Source organism: Drosophila sulfurigaster, chromosome 2L (genome assembly GCF_023558435.1).
Source record: "Drosophila sulfurigaster albostrigata strain 15112-1811.04 chromosome 2L, ASM2355843v2, whole genome shotgun sequence".
Classification (NCBI taxonomy): domain Eukaryota; kingdom Metazoa; phylum Arthropoda; class Insecta; order Diptera; family Drosophilidae; genus Drosophila; species Drosophila sulfurigaster.
This window is the reverse complement of record NC_084881.1, coordinates 22,173,998-22,186,367: the sequence shown is the minus strand read 5'-3', so window position 1 is coordinate 22,186,367 and position 12,370 is coordinate 22,173,998. Positions and strand designations below refer to the sequence as shown.

At 36.0% G+C, this 12,370-nt stretch overlaps 1 protein-coding gene across 1 annotated transcript in view; it reads right to left on the bottom strand.

Moving 5' to 3' along the window:
- The window catches only part of LOC133850580 (uncharacterized), a 29,385-nt gene extending 17,472 nt beyond the window's left edge, over window positions 1–11,913 (bottom strand). Inside the window, 4 exon segments of the mRNA XM_062286705.1 lie at window positions 369–632; window positions 2,570–2,813; window positions 4,284–4,989; window positions 11,540–11,913. Coding sequence (XP_062142689.1) covers window positions 369–632; window positions 2,570–2,813; window positions 4,284–4,805 — 1,030 coding nt within the window. The 5' untranslated portion in view covers window positions 4,806–4,989; window positions 11,540–11,913.
- Between the last annotated feature and the right edge of the window lie 457 nt (window positions 11,914–12,370).

The window sequence follows — 12,370 nt, the reverse complement described above, 5'->3', positions numbered from 1 at the left end:
TTCTAGAAACTGAAATATGTTTATGTCAAATATTTACTTGATTCGATTAACGCAATTTTTTTATATATTTATAGCAAGTTGAATTTTAATACCACGCAAGGTTTATTGACCTCGACAGTTGATAAATATTTGCAGCGGTTAAAAAATAACTTCTTGTGACCTCATTGACCGCCTGATGGATGAGTGAGCAAGTGAGTGATGGGGACCAATAGACTGTGATCCTGTGAGGCAGTCACGTATGAACAATCACTTTACTTTTTTTCCCAGTCAAAGTTATTTCTTCCTTTTATTATTTTAAAAACACTTGGGGTTGCTTGACAACGTCGCGTATCCGATGACGCCATTAATTTAATCAATTGAATGCTTACCAATTGTGGCCACATTGAAGATGGTGCCCACAACAGCCATGAGGAGGATGGTGCCCAGGTTATCGAAGAACATGCGATTGGGCATAAAGTAGCCGGCATCCAGGATTATCGGTGGCAGCATGTAGAAGAAGAATGTGTTGGGCGTCAGAGGCGAGACGGCGACATCGGTGCAGAAATAAAGCACAACGCCAATGACCACGCCCACCACAATCAGCAAACATGATTCCGGAAATATCAGATGCAATTTGGGTGTCATATGGAAACCTGTAAAGCACAAAAATTCCGTATTAAAGTACAAAAGAAAGCCGAAAAACGTTTTTCCTCCTGCCACATTCCTTGATGAATTATACATATGAGGGCGGTGTGAGAGGCGTGGCGTCTGCCTCACACTTCAAACTGTACTGGTTCTGAAATACTTTCACTTTGAATGTGTTTTTTGTGTGCGCCTATAAAAACTAACGAAACTACGGCGACAACAAATTCCATTTCAACTATGGCCCATTTACATGAAAATGTGACTTAACCAAGTTCACCAAGTTCCTCAGCTCTCGTCACTTTGAAGCTGCTTTGCGAATATTGCTGATGTTTGCATTTGGGTCAATTGCCACGATGGGTAATATGGAAATGTAGGTCTCTAGAATGAAACGCTTCAAGAATCACGGATGGGGATAACTCTACATATCTTAATCGTCAGCAAAGTAGTATGCACAAATTATTTCATATTATGCAATCAGTGAAGTTTTAAAAGCAAAGAAATAAAGTTAATTTAACTTTTCTTTATAGTATATTAAGAGCAAGCTTCACACAAAACAATTCATACTCAATTTTTGATTTATATAATAATTTTGTGTGAAGCTTGTTCTTAAAATTTTGCTCAAACTTTTCTGCTTTTAAATTATTTAAATCAAAGTATTCGCGAAATATTCCAAAAATCTGCTGTATAAAGATTTTTAATCCAATTACACGTAGACAGCAACGAAAGCTAGATGGCGCCAGTGTGTTGCTGGTGCAGCAAGCCCTAAAAATAGTTTCCTGAATAACTTCCGCCTTCATAAATCGATTACCATGAAATGTTTAGGGTCGATGAAGAGGATATTGTAACTAGGAAGTCCGAATCTTTTAAAGCTTGTTGAATTCATAACTACAAAAAAATTAAACGATAACAATGAATATTAAAACTAATTTGCACTTAAAGTACATATATACTTTATAGTATAGTACATACTTCATAGAATACTTTATAGTAAATATTAAAGAAAGAAACAAATTTAATTATGTAATTTATGAATAAATGTTGAAGGCTTCACGACATGGTTAAGAGTACTTGCTTTGTAAACTAGACGTAATTTACTTTGCAAATCGCATTAAATTTATTACAGTTAAGTTGCGATTTAATTCGATTTGGGCCAACAGCATATTCGGGCTTGTTGAAAAAGTGGCCGTGATAATAATTACATAAGTGGCCGTCAGAGTCACTCGAGACACTTGACTTATTCAATTGCAGATGCGAGTGGAACGTGTAGTGCGAAAGAGGCTAAATGCCAGCTGGCCAACATTGGGCAGTCACTCTTGGCCAACAAAGTGTGGGAGGAGGCGCGGCGTATGCGTGTGGCTTTTTGGGCCGTGCTGGCAGCCTTGAACAAATGGATTTTTGTATGAAAGCCAAGGTAACGCAAAAGAGAAGCAAGAAGAGCCGCAAGCTGCGAGCTGCGAGCTGCCGGCCAGATAACAAAGTCAACACCGGCACTCTGAGAGCTGTTGAGAGGGGGAGGAGCGACTGAGAAGCAGTCGAATTTATTGCAGCAGCAGCAGCAGCTTGCCAAATAGTTTATGCAATCTGGCAATTGTTGCTCAAGGGGGTTTTGTCGGAATTTTAGGGGGCAGTGTCAAGGATTTCTGCTTTTGCTCGCTTGTTGCTTGTTGCGCACTTGCCTGACGCTTATGCAATGTCCTTCAGCCTGGTATACAGGCTGCACACCTACACACACACACAGAGAGTTGACTTACATCTGCATGTCAGTGACAGCGCCGAAGTAAACGTTATATAAAACATATTGATTTTGCTTAGCAACCGCTGGCAGCACGCGCACTCCCACATTTGGGGCCAAGACTGTTTGCCATTTCGAGTCCTAGATTTACATCCTTCACGAGTCCTAAACATGCTTCTCCTTTGTGTGTGTATTCCCATTTTATTCACTCACCGATTTTGGCTATGCTCGCCGATAAGATCCAAATGCCAATTATAAACGGCGTCTTCACGCGCGCAAAGTCCACTTGCGACAGCGGATAGCGCTCCATCTTGTGGTGTCCCCCCTCTTCGTCGTCCATCTCCACATCAAAAGGATCTGGGTCCTTAAGCTCCTCGGCAACTGGCTGCTGTGGTGGCATGGTGGACGATGCGGCGTTTGTGGTGGCCAAAACTGACGGCGTCGCTGTCTGCGGCAGCTGTGAGGGGAAGAGCAGGAGAAATATTAGAAATAATTAAAATGCAAATGAAGGAATAAGAATTTATTACATGCTTTTTTATTAAATTTAATTCTCGGCGAAGTATTTCGCAGTTATCAAATTATGGGTATAAAATACTATTTTAAATGATTTTTTATAAAAACTATTTTAAATGATTTATCTTCACAAAAGATTTAGTTATTGAACCGAATTCTCTGCATATTAATATAACTAATACTTATTCAGGGCAAATGCAATATAAATCTATATCGCTTTAATTTCAAAATAATTATTGCAATAAGAATTAGTAATCTCTGTATTTTTATAGTGGAATCCACTTTAACAGCTCGCTAAGATATTCAAAGCTTCTTTACTATATAATAAACAATAAATACGACAGAAATAAAATTTACTAAAGCTTCAAAAGAATTTTTAGTAATGTTTTGTTAAATACGTCTTTGAAATGAATTTAATATTTATGTAAGATAGATACTTAAAATATAAAACATGTGAAATGCCTTAATTCCTATCTTAATGGTTATCTCTTAGCTGTCTGCTGATATAAGACTTCTCTGAAATATATGAGCTGTCAAATTGCTCAACAAGTATTTATAGTATTGTATCCTTTGAGCTCTTGTATCAACAATAAGAGATCCAATTTCAAACCTCTCTAATTACAGGGTATTTAATAACAGCGGAATGTGTGCTGAGGTAATTGGAGTGGGCTCTTCAACAACAACAGGCAGTCAGTTGCTTTTACGATGACAGTCTACTATGTCAGCTATTTTCTGAATGAAATTGGTTGGCATAAATTAAGTGGGCCCGCATAGCTCGAGTCCTCGCTTCTCGTGGGTTGATCTAGGTCAGTGCTTAGGTAAGAAAAATGGAAACAGGTGGGTGGAAATAGTAGAGAGAAAGCTACATGTATGTGGGCGTTGGAATATTTATAATTTGTTATAGAAAAGAATCACCTGAAGAATGTTTCGTTAAGGAATTTAAACTGATTTTATATTAAAGTTAAGACTGTAAAAATCTACAAGTATTTTTCACAATTTGCGTTATTTGTTTAGAGCTCTATTTATGCAATTATTTTCCTTATTACATGCCAATAAAGCACTTCAAACATCTGCTAATCTGTTTAATTATGCTAACGAAATGAGGCGTTTTTTCGCTAATCAGCTTATCAAGTAGCTCACTGTCAGCGGGACAGTATCTGATGGATACGACAATCAAACAAGCTGTCATGACGTCAGTGGGAAAATTTGGACAATATAATGCCTGACAATTCATGAGACTATGACGCTTCTGCACATACCAAATTAACCTAATTATAGACAATTATTAACTAAACAAAGGTGGAACAAGACAGCGGCAAATACTATAATTAAATGCCAGGTTAAAGAGAATCCGAGTAATGGAAGGTGTTTAGTGTCGCCTAACGCTAAAAATCAATTAGCTTGAGATACTTACGTTTAACTGCGTGACTGCAGCCGGTGGTTGGGCGGTGCTGGAGCTGGAACTCGAACTCGAACTCGAACTGGAGCTGGCACTGACATTTGGACGTGCTTCGCTCCCGGCGAGAAGCAGGCAAAAGCTGCAGAGCAGCAGCAGCAAAAGCGACATACTCCTTGACTGTTGCTGCCTTGGCTTGTGGTAAACTCTTGTTGGTGGTTGCTCACTCGGTGGTGGTGGTTGTTGTTGTTGTTGTGAACGGCTGCTGTTGCTGTCACTTTGATTTCGACTCATTGGATTGGCCAACTGGCAAGTTGTTAATTCGTTTAGTTGAATTTGTTTAGCACCATTTGATGGGTATGCACAGCAATTGAGAGTGGAAACTGGACTTGGACTTGGACTTTGACTCGGATGTGATGTTGCAGTTGCAGATGCTGTTGCTGTTGTTGGACCTGGCCAACAGGCGCGGCGTGCGAGGTTCATTTGTTGCTGCAACGCTGGCGTCGCACTGTCGTAATCCTTTTCCGTGCGGCTTTTCATTCTACAGCAACGACTTCTTCTTCGCCTTCTGCTTGATTTATATTGTTGATTCGCACTCGAACTGAGTTATCGATTCCTGCTGGCATAATACACAGTTTGTGTGTGTGTTGGGAGTGTTTTCCTTTTGCTGTCTCCTTTAATATTCTTGTTGTTGTTGCTGTTGTTGCCAGTCAAGTGTCGGCGTCTGCAAGTAGTAGAAAAAGAAGGTTAAACAAAATGTTTAGCCATTTCCGTTTAACATCGCTTTATCGACCGACCTGCCGCAATAACCAACTGAAACTGGTTAAAACCCAGCAATTTCAGTCAGCACGACACCTTCTATGCCTTCAATGCTTTGTTTACCCAGAGAGAGTCGCCCAATATCAATCGATATGGCTCAGACAATTTGGCAGATGTGCTAAAATCGCACGTTTGCCAAATGCCAAGCATAGAATTTCGACTACATCATTTAACATGTTCAAAGTTGAGAAGCAAAGAAATGATATTTCTGGCTAAAGAATGACTTGAAAGATTATTCTTAATAATTTTATATTCATTGGAAAAAACTTCTATACTATTTTACAGTCAACTTTAATAACTTTGAAAGAATATAAAACTTATGTAAATAATATTTGAAATTTAAATTTAAGCTCAAACAAAAATATATTGGAAAATGAATCTATTTTTATGATAATTTATTATTCAGATATTCAATGTTTGTTCGTCGTTAATAGTGTTGAAATAAATAAAATGTAATATAAGCACTTTCAAACTTGAAATATTAAACAAATTTAAGAAAAGTTTGTGCGCTGAAAAATACGCTATAAAATTATTTATGGGCTAAATTATATAAAACACATTTTAATACATTTACTGACTGCTTAAAATGCACAAACACTTTCTCCACATTGCTTATGAATTAAGTATGGGGAAACTGCATGTCTTACAATAAATTTGCTATCGTTAAAACAGATTTTGAATACCAAAATCTGTATTCATGCAGAGTACTCGTCGTCTCTGCGTATGAGTGGACAAAGGGACTTTTTTATAGCGTCTTGCAGTTAATTTCCAATGCTAATAGGTAATCAAATTTATGGGCAATCATTTATACGAGTAGTTATTTATACTGATTAGACCATTGGCGGTTTATTTGCAGATACTTTGTCAATATTTGTACTTTTAACTGGATAGATCCAGTGCACTTTAACATGTTAATTGCAGAGGTAAACACAATAATAAAAACGAAAGAAAAAAGAACTGAAAGGTTTCGCTGGCTATCAAAGCAAAAGATAACAACAGATTTGAATTGACGGTAAGTAGTTGAGAGGAAGCTAATTACGAGTGACTAGAGACAAACTTATCTAAGTAAGTATGATCGTAAAGTGCTGGCAGATAATGCAACACTCGAGTTATAGAATGATTGTTTATTGTAATTGATGTGGACACGCTGCAGTCAAGTGCAATGTCGAGACTCGCAATCAATTTGAGGGCAATTATTCTTGCATATACGAGTATGCTATGCATCTTCTTCAATTGACACTATTGCTTATTTTAAGTTTGCCACAGCAATTGCTATATTTTATATTCTTTTTTTTCATTTTTTTGTTTTGCGAATGTCGTTTCTAAACATCTCAATTACAAGCAGCTGCTGTGCTCAGCCAATTGGATTGTCACCATCAGCACTTTGGATCCCCTTCCTTTGCTGATTACTTGTAAGTACTTGGCACCAAACAGTTTCAAGTTCAGTGACTTTGTTGCAAAAACGGTTAACCACTTAACCGGCATTAACCGGTAATCGAAAGCGTTAAACAGATTAGAGTTAATTTTCTGTGTGGGAACCGTTTGAGGCGGCTGCTTTGATTCATTTACCGCTCAATGAATGCAATTCAATTTAGATTATTTGAATGAAAATGAATGCTGGACAAGAAAATGTTATTTATAGAACTAGAAATGGCGGGAAATTAGCTGAAGGTTAATTAAATTGGCAATAACTTAGCTCAAATAATGGCGCATATGTCTATCAGAACCCAGACAACTATTCATCAGACTTTATATTCTACTTGTTTATATTCTTTTATTTTAAGTTTATGTGCCCGTTAAAGCTTTCTGCACATTTCTGGCAAACGACTCTTTATTTTCAGCCAAGCATTCTACTGAATAATAAATACAATTTGTCCGCTCCATCAAAAATTAGTTGCGTAATAAATAATAATAATGTCTTCTTTATATCCCGAAAATTTCATCACGTTTGTGCGGTATTTACACCAATTATAGAGCCTCGGGTAGTTAGTAAAATTTCTCAAAGTTGCATAACATACTATATAGTACATACTTAATTAAAGAATATACTGAATAAAATTACTGATAATTTTCTTAGATTAAGTTCTCAATAATTAGAAGCATTTTAATTACCATTTTAATTACATTTTAATTAACGTAACCAGTTTAAATATATTCTAACATTGACAGCTGTCGGGAATAATTTGTTAAATATTGACTCTACATTAAAGTCAGCCAGTTTCCCTTGAGAGGTGACCGCCCAAGGTCCAAGAGTTAAACACAAATTGGTTTGGCACATCTGTCCAGGCGTTAACTATTTGCATTGCCAACAGCCATTAAGCGAGAACGAGAGAGAGAAAGAGTGCAAAAGAGTGAGAGAGAGCGCGTCGGTCTGTGTTTATGTAAATTTTTGGTCCGTTGCCACAGGCGAGTCTATGAACACTCTACGTAGACGCAGTTCAAGTTCAAGTTGTGCCTGGCTAAATGTATTTTAAAGGTCAAAAGATGATTTTCAATATTAATAAAAGCGCCATTTGTTTATGGACCGCGAGTAATTGACGTATTTTTTTGGACGGCGACCAACAAATTGTTTTTGTCTTTATAGATAGAAAAATTCAATATAGAATATGTATATTCAACAAAAATATAATGTTGCATTTTGCAATTTACAATAACTGAACCAGAATAGATAGAAATTGGTATATCGAATTTATTTGAGAAAAATTAAAATGTATTTAATAAGTAGATCGTTCACTGTACAGAACTGTAGCTTTGGATTTCCAAAAGATTTATACTTTGTATTACCAAAAAAAAAGCAAAATTCTCAATGACCAACTGATTGCTTCCTTTTCCAGTTTACACCAGTTGCCTTCAGCGGGTCGATTCTTTGACTTGTTGATAAGCGGTTCACTTAATTGGGACTCCACATAAATGTTTTTCTTAATTGTACTTTCGTTCATTCCTGTTTCACTCGGTCTGATGACTCTGCTTCTTTCTATATTAAGAACGTTTACAATCTCTTCTTGGTCTTTCGTCTTGATTCTTTTCTTCGATAGCGTCAGGCCGCAAAACTTGATTTCACCACAGGGCGATATTTGTATGGGCAAACGTATGTACATATGTATATAAATATGCTTGTGAGCAGTTAAATCGGTCTTGTTATGTTTGTCCCAGTAATTTTCCATATACAGCAAGATCGTCGCTGAATGTATTTCATAATTCTTCGTAACTTTGGAACACGCCTTCTTTATGTTTAATTTATGTTCGAGTTTTGGCTACGTTCACATTGTAAGAAATTGTGTTTTATGCTTGTGAAAAAGGTAAAAGAAATTTTAGTGGAAGGAAACTGCGTCCATATGAAACAATGGATCTCAGAGACTATGAGAGATAGAGTTATAATTTTGTTTTGCGAAACACACTTCCGTCCCGAAAAAAATCGAATAGCAGGTGTTGATGCTATTGTCTCGGTTTTTGGTACATATGTATATACAATTACAACTACGGTCTTTATGATTCCTGAATTTGGTTGGTAGAAGTTATTTGAAAAACGATTGTATATGACAAGAAACACTGATGCAGTCGGATATTAGTTGCTTTGGTTGGAAATCTGTCATATTTTGCGGCCTTAGGTATATTGTAACTGTATTAGTATATCGATATACTAAATATAGCATTTGGTATATTGTTGTACATTAATTAGGTATATTAAAAAAAACAACATTAATTGCTTTGGCTGGCAATCTGGCGTATTTTGCAGCCTGTGGTATATTTGGAATGTAATAGTATATCGACATACCAAATTTGGTATATTTTTGTATACTAGTTTGGTATATTTAAAAAAAAACAACATTAGCTCCTTTGATTGGGAAACTATCATATGTTGCCGCCTATGGTATATTTTGAATGTAATAGTATATCGATATACCAAATATATCATTTGGTACATTCGTTTGGTATATTAAAAAACAATACTGCGTTGTTTTGCATTTATTGGAAATGGGTAGCGGGTATCTCACAGTCGAGCACACTCGACTTTAGCTAACTTTATATTATATTGATCGTCTTCAGCGCTTTCTGCTCCCCACTCCACATACATAGCTAAAAGTTGTTTCTTCCCCTTCTTTTCTTTACAATCGATATGCCACAGGAAAACTACCTTAATTGAGCTTTTTTGCGTAATTATTTCTAAACAAATCAAAATCAATTGCAGTAGGGAAAAATGCAGTAGTTGCGAAAGATGCGCAAAAGATGGAAATCAGACTGCAACCGGTAATGGGCCAGATATTAACCAGTTCAATGCGGTCTGTCCAGCCACTGCAGCAGCTGCCAACTAAATATCTCGTGCCATATTTATGGCCAAAAGCATTTTGAAAACAATCTCTGATTGTCCGTGTATGTGTGTGTTTAGTATTGTGCTCTCTTTCACATATATGAATGTAACCAATTCGCATTTCTATAGCAATAATGCACGACAATTCATAAATGCATTGCCAACTTCAATGTGTGTGTGTTTAAACCATGATTGCGGGCCATAAATGTGTGTCAAGTGTAGCGGGCTAATTGACTAAGCAAAGTGATTTCCATCCCTGAATGGCAACGAATTAAGATAAACAACCGTTGTGTGCATTAAGTTGATTAACTATTATATTACTTTGCAATCAATTTGCATCATGTCGTCCATTTGCAAACCGTAGACAATTATTATTTGATTTATTTATCGCTATTGAATTACATTATTTAGTAATAAAGTTGGCTTTCAGATATGCAAACATAATTTAGGATGTATTCTTAATGTGGAAAACCGTTTCAAGTGAAACAGTTCTTCGTTTGCTATAATCCAATAAAATTTCGTTTAATGTTCAACTCATTGCCAATTTCATTCATTAATTTGTTATGGAAATGTGAGTGCAACTTTAGTCATTTGCTGGATTTATGGCCTTGGCAAAAAGTGAGTAGAGCTTATATAAACCATGTTTACTTGAAGGAGACCACAAAACAGCAACAAAGTGTGTATAACAAATCACCACAAAATCATTTTACGGGGTTTTGCGACAAATGCTAAGTGACTTTAAGGGCGAACTCAAGGAATGGCTGAGTGACAAGAGAAGGAGATTGAGAAGAAGGCCAAGAAGGAGCTGAGAACCCAAAAATTGTTGCCACAATACGATTGAAGTTGTCCCTTTTTTTTTGTTGTATTTTTTTGAAAGCGTAATTGGTTTGCTGTTATCCATCGATAAGCTATAATGTTGGGATTCCATATATTTATGGGCGCAAGGGTTTTGTTTTTTGGCTTGCTTGAAATATGGGCCAACAAACATAATCTTCGCATTGTGAAATATTGATTATATGGTCACGACAATATTTAATTCTTATCGGAGAAATACGCCATGGCAAATCTTTTATTTTGTTTCGGAAATCATCAAGCGTATTTTGTTGGTTTTGCAGCACATTATAAAACATTAATTTAATCAATTAACATTATTTGACACCCACATAAAACCCATCAAACTCAAACTAGTTTCACAGCTATTTTACAACTTGATAAAGCCATAAACAAGGAACAAAAAACCTCGATTGAGAGCTTTAAAAACAATTGTAATGTGTTCCATCAGCTAAACAATTTCGATAATTTTTGTTGTTTATCATGGTCATGCGAAAAAAATGTCTAAAATTACAGAATATAATTATTATTATATCTTCACTGATATGCCAAAGCTTGGCCACTGCGATTGTTATTATTTATTGATTTATTGATAGCACTGTGGTCAGCCTTTTTACAATAGTAAACATGATCAAAACTACATTTTTCTAGTTGTATAACATATGCAGATAAAATATACACATGTATATGAAGTCATATATAATATTTATGGGAATTTGGCGGTAACAACACAAAGTAAGACTGTTGATTGATTGAGTGTCATCAACAGGGACTGAGGGACAGCTGCAGCGTTAAGCTGCGATATGATCACAAACATTGTGCACCTTTTGTTGACGTAGGGTCGTCAACCAGAAGTGTAGGTAGATGCTAGGCGGTGTTATCAGTAGAACAACACTACCACCACAACAACAACAACGAAAACAACATTGAGGCAGACACAAATGACCCGAGAGCAAGCGATTTTGGAATGCGAAGCGGAAAGTAGAGCAGTGTGTCTAAAGAGGCCTAGAGAATGTGTGTTGGAAAAAAAATCAGAGAGGTAGAGAGTGAGAGAGAGCGAGTAGGAAGTGACAGGCGACGGGGGGTGAAAAGTCAGCAGCACATTGAGAGGGAGACTGAAGACCAAAATAAACACAAAGTACACTGTTTGAGTGGAAAAATGGTTGCAGTTGGAAAAAGACATTTGTTAAAAACATCTAAAAATACACAGAGAGCGGCAAGAGAGCACGAAATTTACAGTCAACATCAACATAAAAAGAAATATGCATATTATAAAGATTTATGAATTTTTATATTATATACAAATTGAACGCACATTGGCAAGGTTTTCCCGCGTCAAATCACAAGGCAGCAGCTGTTTCTTTTGCTTTTCCAAAAACGAAATTTTTAACTTGAACACGATTACGACAATTCAATTTGTTTATAAATAACAAAAAAATCATGTTTGAATGAATTCAAAGCACTGTCGTTATCTTTTGATTTCGCTGCTGGCGACGCTTTAAACACACGTGTTGTGATTTCATAGCTAAAATATTTAGTATTAATTGCACAATTTAATTTTCATTTAGTATACACAGTTTTGTATTTTCTTGTTTATATATTTTGTAAATTATTTTCCATTTTTGCGTTTTCAATTTTTCAAATTTATTTGCGGAAGATCGGAGAAAAAACAAACTGTATTCCGCGTTCTGAAGCGAAGAACTGAATCGAAACTAAAAACAAAACGGCAGCAGGAAAAATCATTGCACAGAGAGCGGGTAGTCCAGTGAGCGATAGAGATAGAGAGAGAGTGAGAGACAGAGAAAGAGAGGCACATCGAGGAAAGAGAATGAGCCAAAAAGCCGGCTGCCGCACAGTGGGGCAATGTGATTCTGCACCATGCAATTGAAATGGTTTTAAAACATGACAATTCATTTTGAAATTTTTATTATTTATTTTTCGAATAATATTTATGTTGGGAATATAATTGAAAATTAGTTCCATTCATTGATTTATTTCTTAGTTAAATATTTTAGGAATACGATAAGTTTAAAAAATGATCATATTCAAACGATTTGTGGTATATATGTTACAGATTAAATCTTATGATCATTAAATGAATATAATTTTATTAATATGTATTACTATATAAAAGAGTAAACTAATT